The following is a 22,981-nucleotide window of genomic DNA, read 5'->3' on the forward strand; positions in this document are numbered from 1 at the left end:
CAATCAGTGCTATTCCCTTAGTTCTGTGTTTTGGAGCTAATCAAGTCTTTGCATAGTGAAATAGGAATGAATCATCAATGCTGATTTTCAGTCACATTATTCTCAAACAGCTTGTTACAGTGGAGAAAAAAGTTCTGGACTTGGGGACTTCAAGTTCCAGCACTACTATTTACTGCTTATGTGACCTTGAGCAAGTTACTTCACCTTCCTAGGCCTCAGTTTCCTCCTCTGAAAAATGAGGGGGTTGGGTAAAATGCTCTTCCAGCTCTAAATATTGGATCTTATGGAAGTTGGCAAATGAAAGCAAAACTCTGCCACAGAGAATGAGGGCTATATGGTATCAGACTGGTTCCAGAGTGAAGCACTCATGATGGAGCCGACATGTGAGATACGATAAAGCCAAGCTGCAACTCCCCTTTGTTAATGATTTTCTCACTTTTTCAATTGTTGGCACTTGGGCTGTCCATCTGTTATTGCTCACTTATGCTACCTGACCAGCTATTTCTAGTGATATATGTCTTTGATGTCCTATATTCCACTTTTGATGTAACTCATCTTGATTGACACAGTGCAGCCTACTTAACACCCACCATGCGTCTTTTCATTGCCCTTTGGATCATCTGTACTTCTGCGTCTACTAAGATCATAATGTTCTGTGATTCACAGCCATAAGGCATAAGAGGGAAAATATTGGTACTAAAGAGATGAACTCTGGCAGAAGAGAAGAGCTTGGGATCCCTGCAAACACTGTGCTGTCCCCAAGATGCAATCTAACCTAATTGCTTCCTCCAATTCAGTTCACTGTCCATCAGCCAGATGTAGTCAAGATTTGAGGATTAATGAATTAACTACTGGTTGCCCATCCAACTTCATATCATAATCTTGGCATTAGGCATTCTTCATTGTATTTGTTTTCCTCATTTACTTTAATTTTGCTGGATGGCTGATCTCTTGAGTGACCAAAGAAGAGGTCCAGTATTTTAACCCCAAGGCTATCAATACAATCTCTTCCATACACAGGAATATCTCAGCAATCTCAGCCATCTAGAGGATGTATTTCTTTTTACTATGACCTTGACTAAAACCAAATAAAATGAGCATTTCCATATATGAAGTAGAACAAAGAGAATTGTACTACATCTCTAATATGTATGGCTTGCTTTTCCTTATAATTATGTAATACATTTAATTTGGGATTTTCACAGAACATTTTTCTTAATAATAGAGAACACTTTTTGGGGAGCATGTATTTCTCTATTTTCAGCTTGCCTTGAGGTTGATAATCAGAAGATTGTTAAACCGATCCATCTTTATGGTTGTGTTTTCATTGAATCTTACATGTTCTCATGTTGTAGGAGAGCCTTTAAGATGACATTTTACTATGTAGGTCAAAAGCTTTTGGGGGTGGGGGGCATGGAAATAATCAACAAATCATTCAACTATAAAATATTTTCTACATGTTTCCTCAGTTTTGTGACTATTAAAAATGCCCTGCTGTGGAAAATCAACTGCAAAATACTACCTGTCTTTTTCATATTTTCAAGGATTTTCTCAATGCAAGCATAGACTCTTCTTATCAAGATCCCATAGAAAGGAAAAAGTAATTATTGATCTTTTTAGCCAGCATGCCATCCATGTTCTTTTTCTTTTTTGGTATCTTCTCCTCTTTGGGAGCTGTTGTAATTGTGTGCAGTATTTTCTCATCTTTATCCTGTCTTCTAACTTGTTAGCTAAGTTTTGACTTTTGCTCTAACTACTCTGATATGATTTCACTGGCTTTTAAATGACTCTCACATTTGTGACCAGTCATTTCCTATCTGTTAAGCTCTAGTCAGTTTCATTTTTATGATATCAAACTTTTTTCTTTAAAGAAAGCATTAATGGCACATAGTTATATGGCTTCTGAGTAAGAAAAGTCAAATAATAAAGGCAAATAAATCTTGGGCTCTTTTTCATTTCTTAATATAATTAACCATGTTTTCCAACTTTTTCTATCTCCCAGAATTCATTTTTTTCATCCCTCTGTCCCAGAGATCCATCCTATGTAATACAGAACCTAGTTTAATTCTTAAGATTTCTCTACTTCCTCATCCTTTATCATGTTGGCACATTCGCTGCAATTATCTTTATGGCCTTTTCGCTTATCTTCACCATGAGTGCTTCAAGGCAAAATGACCAAGGTTTCTTGAAATGAAGTTTCCCATTGCTTTTGGGCTTCAGATGTAGCCACTACCACCACCTGCCACTTTTAAGAAGACAGGGTCACCTTACAATGAGGCACTGAAGTAAAATGTTTCTCTTCATTTCTAATTGTGTCAGTGTTCCCACACGTTCTGTTACTGGCTTTCCTTGCCCGTCCTTGGATTCATTTGCTGTTTCTCCTGATATGTATACACCTTTCTGAAATGGTTTCTCTCTGTTCCATCCTAGTTCTCAAAGTGGCTCCCACATATTCAAGCATATAGCAGAGAGAGAAACACACATATGCTCCATGCATTGGTCATGCATTGCCTTTCTGTTTTCAAGACAGGAGAAATGGCCATGCTTATATGACAATTAAGAATGAGCAGGAAGTCAGGTTCATTCTCAGTGAACTGATGTGGATTTTCATGATACATCGTTGGTATGGAAAGGTGCAATGGTATAGTAGGTACAGGGTTAACTTTGGAATCAGGATGACTTAAGTTTAAGTCCCGCTTTTGACATATACTACCTGAATGACCCTGAACAAGTTTTATAAACTCTTAGTAGGCCATGCCACTAGGCAGTAGAACAGGTGATGTAAATTAGTAGAGGGCATTTCCTCCTCAGGAATTTCCTATACCAATGCAATCACAGATCCAGTTCAAAAGTACTGAATGATATACTTTTATCTTTCATTCTAAGTTACTAAAACAAATTTTGATTTTTAAGGTGCAAATTTCATGATGGCCCTTGAATAATCATTTTTGTTCTTATTCATTCATTTTTTCAGTCACGTCTGACTCTTCACGACCTCATTTGGGGTCTTCTTGGCAAAAACTGAAGTGATTTTTCCAGCTCACTTCGCAGATGAGGAACTGAGGCAAACAGTGTTAAGTGACTTGGCCAAGGTCACACATCTAGTCAGTGTCTGAGGCCAGATTTGAACTCACTGAGTCTCCCTAACTCTAGGCCCTGCACTCTGTCCACTGTGCCACCTGACTGTCCCCAGAGTAATCACACCCATTAGTAATACAAAACCAAGAGTGGTAATCACTTGTTGGTGCCAAAGTTAGACATGGTCTTGGTAAGTTTATCACTTCTTGAGATTGCAGTCTTGAAACTTAGGGAATCTGGGGCAATTTGGTAAACCAAAAACTAATGACTTTATTTAGGAAAGTTCTCCAGAGGGTAAATCATAAAAAGCCACCCCATGTCAGGTTCTGCCAGGGTCATTACATTCTGTATCTTCTTTGACAATTATTTTTTCTGGCTCTATCAAACATGACAGCTGAAAGTCAGCCCCATGTCAGTTTGAGAATGCAAGGTGTCATCTTGAACCCCTTACTACAGCATTTCTATCCTAATAAGATGAACATTTCTGGTTCTTTTATGCATAGGTGTTCTGGAGACCTGTCTTTTGGGGAATTGGATTACAGTTTATTCTTGGTCTTTTCATTCTAAGAACTACACCTGGATTTGAGGCATTCAATTGGTTGGGGAACCAAGTAAAGGTAAGGTCAGATTCAATGCAGGTCATGTTTAACTATCAGGCCTAAGGGTATTTCCCCCTAATTCAACAAGCATCTTTTTCAGTAATTGATTTTTAAAGCAAATTTTACTGATATCTTTACTCTAGATTTTCTTGGAGTTTACAGACTCAGGAGCCATATTTGTCTTCGGTGAGAAGTACACAGACCATTTCTTTGCTTTTAAGGTAAGAACCACCACCTTTTCCATGTATCTTAATCCAGAGCTATAAATTTATTTTTATTTGTTTTCATTGGTAGAAAGGCACTAAACCCAACTAAGTCTTTCTTCAGCAACCAAGCAATGGCTATAGAAATACCTTTTCAATGATAATGTATATGTCTGTATTTATTTATATCTTTTTAAAAATTTCTTTTTCCAATTCATTGATCTCTTCTTTCTCTATTTTATTCATGTAAGCATTTAGAGACATAAAACTTCCCCTAAGAACTGCTTTCACTGCATCCCATAAGTTTTGGTATGTTGTCTCATTATTGTCATTCTCTTGAATGAAGTTATTGATTGTTTCTATGATTTGTTGTTTGACCCATTCATTCTTTAGGATTAGATTAGTTTCCAATTAATTTTTAGTCTATCTTTCCGTGGTCCTTTATTACATATAATTTTTATTGTATCATGATCTGAAAAGGATGCATTTAATATTTCTGCCTTTCTGCATTGAATTGTGAGATTTTTATGCCCTAGTATATGGTCAATTTTTGTGTATGTGCCATGTACTGCCGAGAAAAAAGTATATTCCTTTCTATACCCATTCAACTTTCTCCAGGTCTACCATATCTAACTTTTCTAAAATTCTATTCACCTCCTTAACTTCTTTCTTGTTTATTTTGTGCATTCGATTGTTTCAAATGTATTTCCTGTAAACAACATATTGTAGGATTATGGTTTTTAATCCATTCTGCTATCCACATCTGTTTTATGGGAGAGTTCATTTCATTCACATTCACAGTTATGATTACTATCTGTCTTTCTCTCCATCCTATTTCCCCTCTGTTTATGCTTTTCTTTCTCCTTTCTCCCTTTCCCTCCTCACTAGTGTTTTGCTTTTGACCACTGACTCCCTCAGTCCCACCTCCCTCAGTCCCGCCTCCCTTTTCTTTCTCCTTTTCCCTCCTACTGCCTTGTAGGGCAAGTTAGATTTCTTTACCTAACTGATTATGTTATTCCCTCCTTGAGCCAAATCTGGTGAGAGTAAGATTCAAACAATGCTCATCTCCCTCCCTTCTTTCCTTCTACCATTATATGTATATATTTAAAATCTGTTTTGGGTGATCAGCCGAGTAAATTATTTTTATCTAATTGGATTTCTCTTATATTTTGTCTGCAAAGAGACACTGAGGGTAGGATGACTCCATCTTTTTTTTTTTAATTTGGAAAATACTAATACTCCTTCATGAACAGTTGCCTCATGAAGAACAGTTTTAAACAGTGTCATAATTTAATGATTGAGATAAATAGCCTCTATAAATTTCCAGTCTTAGAGTTTGCCATTTCTTAACCAAAAAGGTGTATGGTTTAACCTCAGTCCTCTGGAACCAATATTAACCTCTGTGTTTGACTGGATTATGTTGTCTTCCTTTATGCTATTGTATATATTGTATATACTATTCTTATATTGTATTGTGATGTCATTGTGTGTATTATTCTTTGTTCTTCTTTCCTGGCTCTGCCTCACATCATTCAAGTTATTCCACTGCATAGGTCTCATTAACCCTTACTTATGACATAATAATATGCAATTAATTCCATTTAAAAAAAAGAACAATAATTTGTTTAGTCCTTCCTAATTCTTGGGAGATATATTTATTCCCATGTTTTTGTTTTTTTCTAGCTATGATTATTTTGGCACAGATGGGGCCTCTCTTTTTTTCACTGACCTCCTTGGATATCTAAACCAAGTAGTGAAACAAAAGGGCATTAAGAGTTTAGTAACCTTTCCTACATATTTTCAAATTATTTTCCAAAATACTTGTACCAATACACAGCTACACCAGCCATGAATGAATGTGCCTATCTTTTCCACTTTTTTTCATCTTTGGCAATGGGGGGGGGGAGGTAGGTATGCAATAATGCCTCAATTGTTTTACTTTGTACTTGTCTTATTATGAATGACTTGAAACATGTTTATATGATCATTGGTAGATTGTTTGTGATTTCATCCATTTAAGGCACACTTGGGAAGGAACTTTATCTCCCTATGCAAATTGGCATCTTCTTTGTATTTATCAGAAAGTGTCAGGGGCCCTGAAAGGTTTAGTGGCCTGTCCAGGTACACACTGCCACTACCAGCCTGGAATGTTTTTCAAAGAACTATTTCTCAAATATTTTTCTTCTCAAGCCTCTTCTGAAAACCCAGGAAGACATTTAAGCAAGTATGTCTCTCTCTTTCACTCCATTTTTTTCCTTTTCCTGTGAGGCCTCTCCTGGAGGAAGTCCTTACTGTAAGAGAAATTGTTTATTTCTGTTGAACACATATGACATAACGGGTTCCCCTGCATCATAGAACAAAAAGGGTAGTAGTCTACACTACCCCATCATAAAGGGAAAACACCTTTAAGTTAGCCTGATTCAGTCTATTTTCCTTTCTCTTCATGAAAGTTCCGTGTTCTAAGATACATATCTAAAAGATCGGTTACTACTAGCCTCAAATGACAGTCAATCATGTAGGGTTAAAAATTGTCCAACCTATAATAAAAGAAAATGAGGCAGAGCTCCAAGCCAATGGCACTTTATTAAAGGGTCCCTCTGATGAAGTGGACCTCAGATCTTCCTCACAATCTGAGATGCTCCCTTCCTCCATGGCCTTATTTTTATAAGGTTGGATACCTAACACTCTGGAAAGGCTACACAAAATACAGAATTGCATTGGTTGGTAGGCTTTGTTCTGATGGCCAAAAATGATGTATCAGCAAAAAACTGCGGGGTCTTGGTTTGGGTTAGGCATCTTCATTGATTAGGTGGTCATAAGATGCTCACCTGCTCACACTGGACAAGAGAGAGTGGTCTGGAGCTACAAAAAGAAGTTGGAGGACTTTCCATGTAATTGGGCCACCTCTACCATGCTGGGATTGGTCCCCATGACAAGGAAAAACAGGGGTAGAGAGCCTCTAGTTAGCTTCTTATGATTAAGCAAGTGAACTTATATTCTGCAGTTCACAGCTTTGGGGCCTAATATATAGAACTTATAATCACTAGCCCTGTGGAATCATATCAAATTGATTAATACTGATTGAAATAGAGTAGGGGTGTAAATGAATCATTTCTCAGTCATTCAGACTAAAATAACTCTGTAAGACCACTCTTCTAGACACCACCCAGACCTTATGAGCATGAACAGTAAGAAAAAGAAGCATTTAGATTTAGAGGACCTGTTCAAATTCTACTCATCTAACTGACTTTTGGACAAGTTATTTCACTCACTGGGCTTCAATTTCTTCATTTGAAAAATGAGACAGTAAGACTAAATGACCCCTAATTCCTACCAGTTCTAAATCTATGATCACATGGACCCTGCATTTCCCAATCCTTCTGCCTGTCCCCCTCCTGCCGGGACTGTTGTGAGGATAAAATGTGATATTTATAAAGGACTATATAAATGCTAGCTATCATTGTAACCTCCTAACCTGGTAAAGGTACCTAAACTCTAGCATTTTGACATTAATGAAGACCAACTCTTAAAAAATTTGCCTTGTCCGACATTAATGGTCAGGCTGTATGTGGGAAAACTAGAAGTACTGATCCTGTTGGGTTACAGTAATTAGATCAACTACATTTTTTTTCCTAATTCAGAGGTCCATTTGATTGGGTGTTTGAGAAATCCAAAATGAGACACGAATTCTAAGTAACTGAACTTGTCAAATTAAATTGCTTCATCACTGCCATCCTCATAAAACCTGCAGGTCAGCAAAAGCCACGTTCCTATCAACTCAACAAACTAGCAAAAAGCTGAGTAAACCCAAAGATGCTAATGGAAAGTTTAATCAACCTGAAACTCAATTAAAATCTCTTGTATATGTCAAACTCTCTGCTTTTGACAGTAAAGAATAGCTAATACTCTGATGAGATGACAGATCTGGCTTTCCTGTTGACAAGCCAGATAAGTAATTTCCATATAATAGATGCCAAGAAATATTAAGTGCCTCATGCACTCTTTATATTGGGGTAGGGTGCTGTTTTTGTAGGATTGTAGATTTTTGAGTTGAAAAAGACTTTAGAAGTCTGAGTACAACTCCCCTCACTTTACAAATGAGTTAACAAAGACCCAGAGAGAGTCCAAGTTGACACTGATAGTAAGTGGTAAAGCCCAAATTCAAAGCCAGATCCTTTGACTTCAAATCCACTACTCTTTCCATGACACCATACTGCCTCACCAAGAAAGATCGTTTCTCATATTTGTCAGAGCCCACCAATGGGCATCTAAAAACTGAACAAAAGGAGACTGTGGTCTGCAAATAAATTAAACACTGAAGTTTCTTCATGAAGGACAGGTGCTATTTTTATACTGTTGTACCATAGGAGACTCCACTGCTTGATGGGCACAATGGGTAGAATGCCAGGCCTAAAGTCAAGAAGACCTGAGTTTGAATCCAGCCTCAATCACTTACTAGCTGTAGAATTCTGGTCAGGTCACTTAATCCTGCTTGCCTCAGTTTCCTCATCTGCAAAATGAGCTGGAAAAAGAAATGGCAAACCACTCCAAGCATCTTTGCCAAGACATGGCTTTGCCAAGTCAAAAACGACTAAAAGTGACTGAAACAACAACGCATGATATCAATTATACATGTGAGGTCATGCAATACCTATTTGCATATTAGCCATATTGCAAAAGAAAAAAAAAAGCAAGATAAACAAAGTAAGTGAAAAAAGTATGCTTCGCACTGAACAACTAGATGCTCATCCAGTGTTATATGAGCTTTGTGACCTATGTGATTTTCAGTCTCATCATCTGTGAAGTACAAGAGGTCATGTTTATACTAGGAGCCTCCTAACATTATTAGGGAGGAAAGTGTGCTTTACAATTTATGGTGTTATATGAATGAGAATTAGTGATTAAATGAGGCCTTGGACTAGATGCTATCTAGGGATGCTTCTAGATCCAACACTACCGACCAAGACTAATTACCAGGAATAATGAACCCCTTGAAAGGGTTGCATGTATCCAAATCCACCCTATTTGAAAGCCATAATTATGTAAAATATCTTAACTGGTTCCAAAATATTCAATGCAAATTTAAATAATGCCACCACTTCAGAAGATTGATTATATGCACTAATTAGGACCTAGATTTTAAAGTGGTAGGTTGTTATTGATCACCTACAAGCACTTGGCTCTCTATATTATTTCCATTTTAAAGATGAGGAAACTGAGATCAGATTGGGAAAAAAATAAAAATATTATTCAAATATTTAAAACAGATCAGAGAGGTCAGGTGACTTGTCCATCATAAGCAGAACCCAGGTTCTTCCTGACTCCAAATCCCACATTCTACTCTGACACCACACTGATATACCAGTCTCAAATTTTTATATATAACTGCAAAGAAACTGCAAAGAAAAGGAATACTGATTCTTAGAACACTGTGCTCACTTGAGGTGCTCAAATTTCACAGCCTAGGAGACTGCAATTTTCCCTTTCCAGGGAACATACAAAGGAAAGGCAGAATCAACTTGACTAGGTAACAAAGTTTACAAAGCAGACTCAGAGAGATGGGCATACTTTAACAGATCGTGATCTTGGCTCACCTTGGAACTCAAAAGGTGAGTTCCAGGTTGGAGAAATTAGTATGGACCACAAGAAGTTCCTATAACTAATCTAGGGAGCAAGCCTGGCATGGAGATCAAAGTAGGAATCTCATTTGTACCTGATTCTAGTGTGGAGATTTAGGATACAAGTCTAGTTCAAGTTCAAAGTAGAATCCAATATTGGAGAGGGAGGAAAGGATAGCTGCCTCCTGATTTGGTTTGCACCAAGCAACCTCACTCTCCAAGATAAGTCAACCTTGAGATACTATCAAGTAGACCTAGCTCTGCCACTTAAAGGGCTCTGTGACCATGGACAAGTCACTTAACCTTACTGAGAGTCAGTTTCCTTATTCTTACAGATGGACATAAAAACACCTGTGGCATTTATTATATAGGGAAAGTGCTTTGCAAACATTGCAAAGCAGCATGTGAATTTCAACTATTATATATTATACCAATCAAAGTAACTCTAAGAACTTCTACTTTTTGAGCCCTTTGCTTCACAAGATACTTTCCTTGCAATGACCTTATGATGTAGTATTACAAGTATTACTGTCTTATCACAAAAGGGGTGATAAGCAATAGATCAGGGACCGGTCTTGACAGCATAGGATCGGAGGTTTTGGAGCTAGCAAGAACTTCGGAGACCATCTATCCAATGTAGATAATAGAGATTAAGAAACTGAGGCCTAGGGAAGTAGCCACACAAATATTAAGCACAAAGGCATGATTTCAGCATTCTTTCCACTGTCTGCCAACTGACAGTCTCCCATTGTTTTTGCCACACACTAGGTTGGCTGCCTCCCTAAAATGAGAAAAATCCCTGGGCAACATACATAAATTATGAGTACTAAAACTATTCAATACTCAACATTTTTCATTGCTATAAGAAAATCTTCACCCACACCACAAATGATAAAGGCTATTTTCTTAAAAGAGCTCTAAACACATATTATTTCATTTAGCCTCCTAACATCCAAGTATAGTAACTGAGAAAGGCACTGCTGTCCCCATTTTATAGTTGGGGAAACTGAGGGAAAGGGGGCCAACCAACACAGCAAATTAATGGAAGAGATCGGACTGGAGTCAAGATTTCACAAGTTTCATGTCCTATTCACTCAAATATAGTATGCCACTGTTTTCAAGATAACCACCAGGATTCTCACTTGGCACTCTCTTCAAAAGAAAAAGAAAAAGCGTTTGGGTTCTAGGACTACAGGCTGCCCCAGCTATCCTTCATCTTTAATCACCTTAAAATTTGAGAAACTTCATTTCTTATCTTACCTTACAAGAATAAAAATTAAAAAAAAAAACTCAAAGGGGTTATGGAGAATGTAAGAAGAAAGCTTTCTACTCACTGCCATGATGTTAATTTCTCAATGTCCATACTCTCAGGCCATCAAACATCATTGCTAAAGCATTTTTCTTTGTTCCCGCAGCTTCCCCTCTCTGTCTTGCAGCAGAGCTGTGCCTAAAACAATGAATGGCAAGGGGGAAAGGCTAGGCTAAGTATTTAGCCTAACCAGAAGAGATTGATGGGTTTGTTTATTGTTTGTTTTTTTTTTTCAAAAGAGAAGCAAACTGGCCACAGGCCAGTTTGGGATGGTTATTTTTAAGTAAGAATGCTCGGACCTATTGATTCAGTGACCAGCTTTCATCAATAATCACCTCCCTTTCCCCCAGCCTCTTCACTTCAGAAACCTACCCTCTGTTGGGAGAGAGTGTGAATATTGAACAATGATTCACAAGTGGCAGTTTAGGGTTTTCACATTTCCTTCATTATTAACATTTATTAGGGTAACCATGTGTCATTTTAAAAGCCTATTTCCTTTATAGGTTTAGAGTTTGATGCCAAATGAATCTCCTTGCCTTCTTTTCATCTGATTTTACCTTTTTATGTAAAATCATAAGGCTCTTACCCTAAATGTTGGATGTTCCTGGTCAAAGACCTGAAAAGAATTAACTTCAGAAAAGAACAATTAAGGTGGTTAATTACCTATTTTCTAGCTTATAAAAGATGCTTCCTTCACTGGTGATCTACACACATATTGTTGGGAGAGTGGGGAAGGATTTTCTTTAGGTTGCTGCTCACGTCGAAGTTGTATCACAGTTAAAATTTAAAGATAAGCACTCAATGGAACTGTCCATGGTTTCAGGAATACTCAGCTTGCCCATTAAAATCTGGGTTATAAAAGGCATGAGAGTGCAAATTCTGAATAATGGGACAAATGCCTTTTAATAATATGTATTATTAATACACTTTTCTAAATCATATGGAGTGCTCCCAAACATGCTGTCCTAGATTTGGTCATTTGCGCCTCTGTTACTTACCCTGACCATTCATTCAGCTGGAAGAATAGCACGGTGTTAATAGCTTCATGGGAGTTACACAAACTAGAAGTGATGACCTGAAGAAATATGCTTGGAAAAATTTCATCAGGAATCCCCTTGTCAAAGTTTATTCTCATTCATGTGGGGCTCAGCTAGTTTCAAAAATAATGTGAAGTTTTACAGAATGGTGTGCTGGTGAAATTCCACTGTAGCAAAGGGTTCTGTATATAACAAAGCAAAGAAGATTCAATGCCTTAGCCCATGGTGAAGAGGAATAGTTTGGCTGACCTGCTTATATTAAATTCCCCAAATCATCTTTAGTATAGCAGAAAGAGCATTGGCTCTGAAAAAAAAAAAGGATCTGGGTTAAAATCTCACTTCTGTTGGCTTACTAGCTATGTGACCTTAGGCAGTCACTTAACCTCTCTGGACCTCAGTTTCCTCATCTGTAAGAAAAAGGGACTTAGATAATGGTCTCTGATGCTCCTTCCAGCTCTATTTCTTTGATCCCTGTAAGGAGAATTGGGGGGAGGGGAGGTACATTTAGTGTGGAACAGGGAGGCAAGGTGATAGTCCTGTATTCTGTCCTGATCAAATCATGTCTATGGTATTCTAAGAAGGACATTGGGTAAGCCAGAAAATATTTGGAAGAGGAGATTGAAAGTGGGTCAGTGGAAAGAGTGTTGACTTTGTAGTCAGGGGACTCAAAATGAAATCCCTGCTCTGTCACTTACCATATCAGTGCCATTCTGCAAGTCACTTATCCTTTCTGGGCCTCAGTTTACTCATGTGTAAAATGAGGTTGAATGGATCCATTATCCATCCTTTCCAACTTAATCTATGATCTTACATCTCTAAAATCTGCACTACTGTATAATTCCTACACTGATGAAATAAAACAAAAAAAAATCAAGCATCTGAAACTGGGGTTCTTAACCATTTCAGAGTCGAGGACCTCTTTGATAGTCTGATGAAGCCTATGGGCCCCTTATCAAAAAAATTTTAGACACAGAAAACACATAGAATTACAAAGGAAACAAAGTATATGTAAATGTATTTTTCAAACTATTTTAAAAAAACGTTCACAAACACTCTGAAATTGAGGGGTTTGTGGCCCCAGGTGAAGAGCCCCTGCTCTAAAGCATTTTTAAGAAAGTTATTTCCCAATGAGGAGGCAAATTAATTCTTAATCATATTTTTGTTTTTGCGCTAGGTCTTGCCGATAGTGGTCTTCTTCAGCACAGTGATCTCCATGCTCTATTACCTTGGATTCATGCAGTGGCTCATTAGAAAGGTAAATGCGGTTCTGTCAAGTGTCAGCATGGCCGTTTCAAACTGCATCTTTCGGGGAAATACTTGAAGTGCTGTCTTGCAGTATTTGTATTTCTAAAGTACCATAGTACTGAGGTGCACAGTAAAAGGAGACTTGGGAGATAGGAGATAAGTGCCAATACATGTATATATAGATGTTTAGAAATTAAAACATAGAATGAGGCTTTAACAACCACGGGTGTCAAGCATTTCTATGAAATAAAGAAGAGGTATTACTGCTAAACTGCCTCTGTTTGTCCAGGATCCTCCCCAAGGAAAAAAAGAAAGCTGAGAATTCTTTCCTGGCTGGGTTACTGTTGATTAGCTTTGACTTGTAGCAAGTGCAAGTGTTCACTGGCCCAACTCAAACCAACTCACCGTGGAGGCCACAGCAATGAGCAGAATTCCATGGATCAGGAACAACCCCAACTATTTCCACATGATTCAGGAAGTTCCTTCAGTTCTACTCTCACAAAAGGGACCCTGGTGAGCTTAGATAACCCATTGCCAGGTGATCATTGTTAGATTTCTAACTTGTAACAGTTGACTGGTTTAAAGCCATTTAAAGAATCAGGCTGTCCATGAAATGAAAACAGTGAGTATGGAGAAAATAATGAGTATGGAAGCCCTTTCCTTCTGGATCAAACATGCAGAAGTCAGCAATTCTCAGGACAATTCTGTCTTTTAAGTAGCTTAAGCATTTTCTTCTACAATCTCCTTTATTGGATTTTTTTTTGATCAGCAAATACTGCCTTTAGAGATTTCTTTCCCCCCTCCCTTTTAGGTTGGATGGACAATGCAGGTTACCCTGGGATCATCTGCTATCGAATCTGTAGTTGCTGCTGGCAATATATTTGTAGGGCAGGTAAGTTATAGCTCCAAAAATGGACATCATCTTTCTGAGAGGTTTAATGTTTTTGAGGGTGTCAGAAATTTTTTTTTTGGTTAGGCAATGGCGTTAAGTGACTTGCCCAGGGTCACGCAGCTAGTAAGTGTTATGTGTCTGAGTCTGGATTTGAACTCAGGTTCTCCTGAATCCAGGGCCAGTGCTCTACCCACTGGGCCATCTAGCTGCCCTCAGAAATTTTTTAAAATGTATACACACCCATTTTTGTATATATTTGTTTAAACTTTCAGAAGGATATCAGAAAATCAATGTATTTGGCATCTACAAAGTCTCGTTTTCTTACAATGAGTCATACTGCTTTTAGCAGCTTAAACACTTGTAGCTGAGAGTAGAATTAGGAATTAATGCATATTGGAATCTGTGGCCTCCTGGATTGTCTTGTTATCATTAGTTAAAATATGTTTAGAAACATAGAATTTTATATTTATATTTATACATATTTATATATTTTATATATAGAAAGGAACCTTAGAGTTCACCTAGTCCTTGCTAGTTTTTTCTGCAGAGAATGTTGTTTATCATCTTTATCATCTTTTGCCTGGAATTGTTGAGAGGGAAGATGAATTATTCAGGGTCACACAGATAATATTTTTTTAAATTTTTTTTTATTTTTAGTTTTCAACATTTACTTCCGCAAGATTTTGAGTTCCAAATTTTCACCCCATCTCGCCCCTCCCCCACACCAAGATGGCATGCATTCTGAATACCCCTTCCCCTAGTCTGCTTTCCCTGCTATCTCCCCACCACTTCCCCTTCTATTTTCCTGTAGGGCAGGATAGATTTCTGTACCCCATTTCCTATATTTCATATTTCCCAGTTGCATGTGAAAACATTTTTTTTAAACATATGTTTTTTAAACTTTGGGTTCCAAATTTTCTCCCTTCCTCCCTCCCCACCCACCCTCATTGAAAAGACAAGCAACTCAATATTGGCTATACATGTGCAGTTACACAAAACACTTCCATAGTAGATATGCTATGAAAAACTAACTCTATTTCCCTTAATCCTATTCCCCCCCCATTTATTCTATTCTTTCTTTTGACCCTGTCCCTCCTCAGAAGCATTTGCTTCTCATTACCCCCTTTCCCAATCTGCCCTCCTTTCTATCATCCCCCTATTCTCTTGTCCCCTTCCCCTCCTATTTTCCTGTAGGGTAAGACAGATTTCCATACCCTATTGAGTGTGTATGTTATACCCTCCTTAATTCAAATCCTATGAGAATAAGATTCACTCATTTCCTCTCACCTTCCCCTGTTTCCCCTCCACTGTAAGAGCCTTTTCTTTTCTGTTTTTTTTTGTGAGATAATTTACCCCATTCTACCTTTCCCTTTCTCCTTCTCCTAGTATAATCCTCTTTCACCCCTTAATTTTATTCTCTAGATATGACCCCTTCATCTTCAACTCACCCTGTGCCCTCTATCTACCTATCTATCTATCTGTCTATCTATCTATCTATCTATCCATCTATCTATCTACACATATATATGTACATACATATAATTTTTTCCCTCCAACTACCCTAATACTGACAAAGGTCTCATGAGTTACGAATATCATCTTTCCATGCAGGAATGTAAACAGTTCAACCTTAATAAGTCTCTTATGATTTCTCTTTCCTGTTTACCTCTTCATGTTCCACTTGAGTCTTGTATTGGAAAGTCATATTTTCTATTCAGCTCTGGTCTTTTCATCAAGAATGCTTGAAAATCCTCTATTTCACCGAATGACCATTTTTTTCCCCTGAAGAATTATACTCAGTTTTGCTGGGTAGGTGATTCTTGGTTGTAATCCTATCTCCTTTGCCCTCCGGAAGCAGCTAAATCTTGCGTTATCCTGATTGTGTTTCCACAGTACTTGAATTGTTTCTTTCTGGCTGCTTGTAATATTTTCTCCTTGACTTGGGAACTCTGGAATTTGGCTACAATATTCCTAGGAGTTTTCCTTTGGGGATCTCTTTCAGGAGATTGGTGGATTGTTTCAATTTCTATTTTGCCCTCTGGTTCTAAAATATCAGGGCAGTTTTCCTTGATCATTTCTTGAAAGATGATGTCTAGGCTCTTTTTTTGATCATGGTTTTCAGATAATCCAATAATTTTTAAATTCTCTCTCCTGGATCTATTTTTCAGGTCAGTTGTTTTTCCAATGAGATATTTCACATTGTTTTCTAATTTTTCTTTTGGATTTATTTTACAGTGTCTTGATTTCTCATAAAATCACTAGCTTCTAATTGCTCTATTCTAATTTTTAAGGAAGTATTTTCTTCAGTAATCTTTTGGACTTCCTTTTCCATTTGTCCAATTTGGCTCTTTAGGGCATTCTTTTCTTCATTGGCTTTTTGGACTTCTTTTGCCATTTGGGTTAGGCTATTTTTTAAGGTGTTATTTTCTTCAGTATTTTTTTGGGTCTCCTTTAGCAAACTGTTAACTTGTTTTTCATGATTTTCTTGCATCACTCTCATTTCTCTTCCCAGTTTTTCCTCTACTTCTCTTACTTGCTTCTCAAAATCCCTTTTGAGCTCTTCTAAGGCCTGGGATTGATTCATATTTTTCTTGGAAGTTTTGGATGTAGGAGCTTTGACTTTGTTGTCTTCTGGTTGTATGTTTTGATCTTCTTTGTCACCAAAGTAAGATAATATAGTCTGACTCTTTTTGCGCTGCTTGCTCATGATCCCACCAATTACTTGAGTTTTAAACTCTTTGTTAAGGTAAGAGTCTGTTTCCAATGTGGAGAATATACTGTCCCAAGCTTTGGGGGTTTGTACAGCTGTTTTCAGAGATACTTCTAGGGACCTGAAAAGTGTCAGTTCTTCCAAGCTGCTATGATAAGGGGCGAGGTGTTTCCTCTCCACAGCCACAACAAGCTCCACCACACCAGTGCTCCTTCTCGCCCCAGGACCGCCCCTCAGAGCTGTGACCCAGATCCAAGCACGGGCAAAGCAAGAGATTCCTGCCTCAGCCCTGGCAAAGAGATCCTTGCAATCCTCCTCTGATCAGCCACTTGATTCCCTCTCAGTCTGTGGGCCAGAAGCTCAGAAGCCAGCCGCTGACCTCGGGGCAGCTGACATCTAGCTTCTTCTCTCACCGCAGTCACAGACTTTTCCCACTGACCTTCTAAGTTGTCTTTGGCATTCGTGGGTTGAGAAGTCTGGAAACTGCCCCACCTGCCCGCGATTCAGTCCTCTGAGGCCTGCTCTAGGTTTGCTGCAGCCTGCATGCCCACGCTGAACTGCGCTCCTCTCCCAGCCCAGCGTGATATACCTTTCCGATCATCCATACAGGTTGCCTTGGGCTGGAAATTTGTTTTACTCTGTTTTTTTGTGGGTTCTGCTGCTTTAGAATTTGTTTAGAGCCATGTTTTTGTTGGTATTTGGAGGGGTTTGGGGGAGAGCTCTAGCAAGTCACTGCTTTCGCTCCACCATCTTGGCTCTGCCCCTCAGATAATATTTTTCAAAGGCAACATTTGACACCCCTTCCACCTAATTCCCATGTCAACTCCCTATGTACTCTGCCATACTGCCTCTTTGCACACAGTGTTGTTTTTTTAGTTGTTTAAGTCACGTCCAACTTCTTGGCAAAGATACTGGAGTGATTTGCCATTTCCTTCTCCAGCTCATTTTACAGATGAAGAAACTAAGGCAAACAGGGTGAAGTGACTTGCCCAGGGTCACACAGCTAGTAAGATTTTAACTCGGCTCTTCCTGCCTCCAGGCCCCATGCTCTACCCACTGCACATAGTTTGCCCTTAATATTTTATTTGTTGAATATTTGTTGATTGTTGAATGAATGATCTTGCCCTAAAGGTTTATATCACTGTGATATAAACCAGAACTTCCGAAAACCTAATGATGTTTAAGCATCCTTAAAATATTTAGTACAAATTGCTTCCATTCAGTAGAACATTTAAAAAGAGTTAACTTAAATCTGCCATCTGCATGGCAGGTATAACAAAGGTGTGTCTTTGTTCCTCAGAATTGAGACTTTCTTTAGTGACAGTTGCTCAGTTAAAAGATTTGAATAAGAAGGAAGCCTTGCCCATTGTCCCAATTTCACACACTACCCCACCTCTGCCACCCATTGTCTCTTTTTCCTACCCTAATTGTTCCTAGGAATTGGCTCTCACAAATCTTTAGAAAAAAAATTTTTATATATATACACATTTCACAATTTCCAGGTCTAATGCCTTCCTTCTTTTTTCTTGTCTTGATGGCATAGGTGTAGTAATTTGAACCAGCAAGTCTATGATTTGGTTAAGTTTAACAGTTCAATCCCCTTACAATACTTAAGCAGCTTTATATCCTGTTTCTCTGGATTACTTTCTAAAACCTATAATCTCTGTGGATTAAAGGATTCATCTTTAGCAAATCCTTTTTCTTGCCATCAGTCTTTTCTAACATTCCTAAAGAAAAATGTTTAAGAAAAAAAAAGCCAACAAGGTCCATTCAAATCAAAATGAGGGGAACATCCCAAAGTCTTCTAGTACCTTACAGTTTCACATCTGGGTTTATTAAGTGGGGGACTGAGAGCCAGGAAGAGTCTAAGAAGCTATTAATAGGTATAGGTGTCAATCAGTCTTTCTAATGAGGGATAGAGCTTCACTATACTGTACCAAAAAGCAGAAACACTAAGAAAATTTAAAGGATTCTGGATAATTTAGTTTAGAAAATAGAAGGTAGGGGCAAAACTTGACCACCTGCAAATATCAAATGACCATTATAGGAAGGATACTGAGTCACTAGTCTCCATTTTTGATGGAATTAAGTTTAAATGATAGCAAAATGGAGTTTAATTAAACATAATTAAAAATGTAAAGAAGAATTTTTTTTTTAGTTTAGATAACTAAGCATTGAGACTAGCTGCCAACAAAGGCCATGGAATTTCTATCCTAATAAAAGTGCTGTCTTGGAGCCAGGAATGGACAAATGGCCTCTTAGAGGCATTCCCTAATAGATAAGTAGCCAAAGTTCAAAGGTTATGAGCAAATAGTTATTAGAACAAAAAATGCAACTTACCAACAACCATTTGAAATGTTCCAAATCACTAACAATAAGAGAAATGCAAAGAAAAAAAAACTAAGGTTTCACCTTGTCCAGCAAATTGACCAAGATAATAAAAAAACAGGAACTGTCAATATTGGAGGGACTTTGGGAAGAGAAGCATATTAATACACTGTTAGTGGAGTTGTGAATGGGTTTGATTATTTTGGGAAACAAAGCCACTAAATTGTTAATATTCTCTAATTCACTGACCCCACTACTGGGTATATACTCCACCAAAAAAAAACCAGTCACATAAAAACCAGTTAGTAGCAGCATCTTTTTAGTGTTATCAGAAACAAAATGGTTACACATTGATGGGGATGGTCATCATGAGTTACTGTGACCAAAAAATGTAGCAGGTAAAGAAAGTGTGATATGTGACTGTAGATAATAGGGACTAGACTTATGATTTCATTGGCATAAAGAATTCCGAGGTGAAGAAACTTTCTGCCAATGCACATTCTTCTTTGTGACTTGTAATCTTAGAGAGTTGTCTAGAGCACCGAAAGGTCTAAGGGTGCTAAGGGTGCCATAGTCAGTGTCAATGGTAGGACTGCAACTCTGAATTCAAGACCAGTGCTCTAACAAACCCAAATACAAAGATTCCCATGGACCATATATTGACTTAGAAAACCACAAATTAACATTATTTATGTTGTATTTTTATTTTGTTAAACATTTTCTGTTTACATTGTAATATGGTTCTGAGACACTGGAGTTTTGCTGGACCCTCCTTGTTTAGTTGTTTCAGTTGTGTCCAATTTTTTGTGACCCCCATTTGGAGTTTTTTGGGCAAACATACTGGAGTGTTTTACCATTTTCTTATCCAGCTCATTTTACAGATGAGGAAATGAGGCAAACAGGGGTTAAGTGACTTGCCCAGGATCATCCAGCCAGTTAAGTGTCTAAGGCCAGATTTGAGCTCAAGTATTCCTGATACCAGGCCCGGCATTCTATAGCTGTCTATGCAATATAAAGTATGGAACTCCAGGTATAGAATGTTACGTATGCAATCAGACACAGTTGCCTTGGTTGGTTTTGCTTAGCTATTTTGTTGTTATTATTATTGTTGCAAAGGATGGTTCGTTAGGCAGAAGAGGGGTAGTATAACAGGAAATGACTGTGATGCTGAATGAATGAATGAACAAACAAATAAAAGCATCTATAAAACTTAATAAATCCATCGATCTAACTTGGAAAAATTAGCCTCTTGGCATCAAATACAGCCCCCAAACTCTAAGCTTCTATGATCTCAACTCAGCTTTGATTTGGCCAACAAGTAAGAAGACATTAATCCAACTGGGTGGCACAGTGGATATAGACTGCTGGGCCTGGAGTCAGGAAGACCTGAGTTCAAATCTGGCCTCAGACACTTACTAGCTGTGTGACCCTGGGCAAGTCACTTAACTCTGTTGACCTTAGTTTCCTCATCTGTAAAATGAGCTGGAGAGGAAAATGGCGAACCATTCCAGTATCTTTGCCGAGAAAACCCCAAAAAGGGTCACCAAGAGACAGACATGAATGAAAAATGACTAAACAACCACAGTAAAAGGAGAAATTGCTCCCAGTGGTGCTTCTTATATAAGAGTTACAAAAGCAGATTTCTTAGGTCACTTCTCTTTTTTTAACCTCATTCTAGTGAGAGTCTAGTCACATAAATTATGGAATAACAGAACTTTGAGCTCCTTCTTATAAAGTATCTTAGGTCATTTTTTCCCCTTCTTTTTTACCTTTGGGTGGCACATATGTCTTTTGAATCTCTCATTTCTTTAGTGTAAATACTCCCACTGTTAATAGATATTACAGCTCCATGCCTGGGTAGATGGTCATTCATGCATCATTGTGACCAAAAATATAACAGGTTGTTTAGTTGGGTACTTTCCTTTTGAGCACTTTTAAAAAATAATTCTTTTGTACAGAGATGACTCCTTTGTATTCTTGTAAATATGGGCATTAGCTCTATCTCACTTTCTAATCTCCTCTTCAGCTGAAACATTCATTTAAGCTTTATTTTGTGCTTATCAGGTTTCTCCACTCTTCTCTGAACACCAACATTTTTCATCAAAATTTTATCATCTTTCTTCAGTTCTTGAACTGGTATTAAAACAGACAGTTATTGACTTCTGGCCATCTTGTTGGTGAGCAGTTTTCTCCAGGCGAGGCCAAGTTAGTATCTAAACTAGTCTTTAAATGAGAGACACCATCTGTTGCCTATATTCAAAGGCTCTTTAGGTGTGTTAGACACTGTCAGAGTTTGATTCTTGGGCATAGCTTTTGAGAATTTGGGGTCACTTGATACCGTGATGAGGTTTCGGAGGACGACTTTAACAGAGGGCTATAAGGAACACCTTAGAACATGGTTCAGGGAGGCACCACATTATTTGTGGAGACACAAGGGACTGTTTTCCTGTTTTCAAACAAAGTCTTTATCTTTACGCGAAAGAATGATGTATGTAGCACCACAGAGCCTATATCAGACACATCCGAAGCTGAGACTGCTGTTTTTCAATATTATTTTTTCTTCAGAAATGTCAGAAACTTCCTTGTCCCAAGGGAATTTGTTCATTCATGTCCACCTCTTTTTTTTTTTTTTTTTTTTTTAGGCAATTGGGGTTAAGTGACTTGCCCAGGGTCTCACAGCTAGTAAATGTCTGAGGCCAGATTTGAACTCGGGCCTTCCAAGGGGATTTGTTAAGAGGCCTATTGTGTGAGTCACTAGATCCTGTATCATATCCAACTCATGTAACAGACTATGGGTACCCATCCTGTCCTGGAAAGAGATAAAAAGAGAATCACAGAATGTTAAAGGTGGTGCAATGGATAGAGTGCCAGGCCTGAAGTCAGGAAGACTCATCTTCCTCAGTTCAAATCTGGCCTTAGACACTTAACTGACTGGATGATCCTGGGCAAGTCACTTCACCCTGTTTGCCTTAGTTTCCTCATCTGTAAAATGAGCTGGAGAAGGAAATGGCAAAGCACTCCAGAATCTTTGCCAGGTAAACCCCATATGGGGTCACAAAGAGTTAGACAACTGAACAAGATTATAACAAATTGTAATGACCGAGGCCCAACTCCCAAACACAACCAAGGAGACAGAATTCCACACATGACATAGTGTTTGAGTTTTTGACTTGGAGTCAGGAAGTTGTTGTTTTTGGTTGTGGGTTTTCTTGGCAAGGATACTGGAGCAGTTTGTCATTTCCTTCTCTGGTGGATTAAGGCAAATACAGATTAAGTGACTTACCCAGGGTCACACAGTTTGTGAATGTCTGAGGCCGGGTTTGAATTCAGGAGCTGGAAAGACCTATATTCACATTCTACCTTTGAAGCTTATGTGAATACATAAACAAGCCCCTTGATCTTTATGAAGCTCAGTTTGCTCATCCCTAAAATGAGTAGGTTTAATTGGTTGCTCTATGAGGTCCCTTCCCATTTTAATTCTGGGATTCTGTGAGCCAAAGTCCAAATGTTTGCTATGGCTTTTTGGAAATTGGATTTGCAGAAAAATGTGTGTCACCCAAAAACAAAAAAAAAAAAACAAGCAAACAAAAAAAAAGACTTGGCCCTAAAACCTGAGCTGATAACTACTCCAGGCAGGTTAATTGTTCTTTTTTGTCAAGCCTTGCTAACCAATTGGAAAAGAGGGCTTAATAGTACAACCCCATACTTACTTCCCTAGGATGTGAAATTATCATGATTCTAGTAATAAAATCTCTCAGGATTAATTAGGAACCCACCTTGTGTTGCTTACCACTTCCTGCAGAGTGAAAGGATTTGAAGGGCTGGTACCCCTAATCCTCTCTTTAGTCCACAAGATGTGGCTCCACACACTCAACCTGACAGAACAATTAGTAATAATGAAGAGAAAATTGTAAAATTGCACACATGCTTCCATGGTTTTCAATTGGGTAATTAATATGCAA

The 22,981-nt window shown here is 38.2% G+C and overlaps 1 protein-coding gene across 7 annotated transcripts in view; it reads left to right on the forward strand.

Annotated features, from left to right (window-relative positions):
* LOC114026041 (solute carrier family 28 member 3-like) overlaps positions 1–22,981 on the forward strand; it is a 135,582-nt gene that overhangs the window by 80,007 nt on the left and 32,594 nt on the right. For all 7 annotated transcript variants that reach the window (XM_027839636.1, XM_027839637.1, XM_027839634.1 and 4 more), the window contains 4 exons: positions 3,582–3,695; positions 3,821–3,898; positions 13,019–13,099; positions 13,901–13,981. In XM_027839636.1, the coding sequence (XP_027695437.1) occupies positions 3,582–3,695; positions 3,821–3,898; positions 13,019–13,099; positions 13,901–13,981 (354 nt within the window). The remainder of the gene's footprint in view (positions 1–3,581; positions 3,696–3,820; positions 3,899–13,018; positions 13,100–13,900; positions 13,982–22,981) is intronic.

Source organism: Vombatus ursinus, unplaced genomic scaffold (assembly GCF_900497805.2).
Source record: "Vombatus ursinus unplaced genomic scaffold, bare-nosed wombat genome assembly UNPS02014832.1, whole genome shotgun sequence".
Classification (NCBI taxonomy): Eukaryota; Metazoa; Chordata; class Mammalia; order Diprotodontia; family Vombatidae; genus Vombatus; species Vombatus ursinus.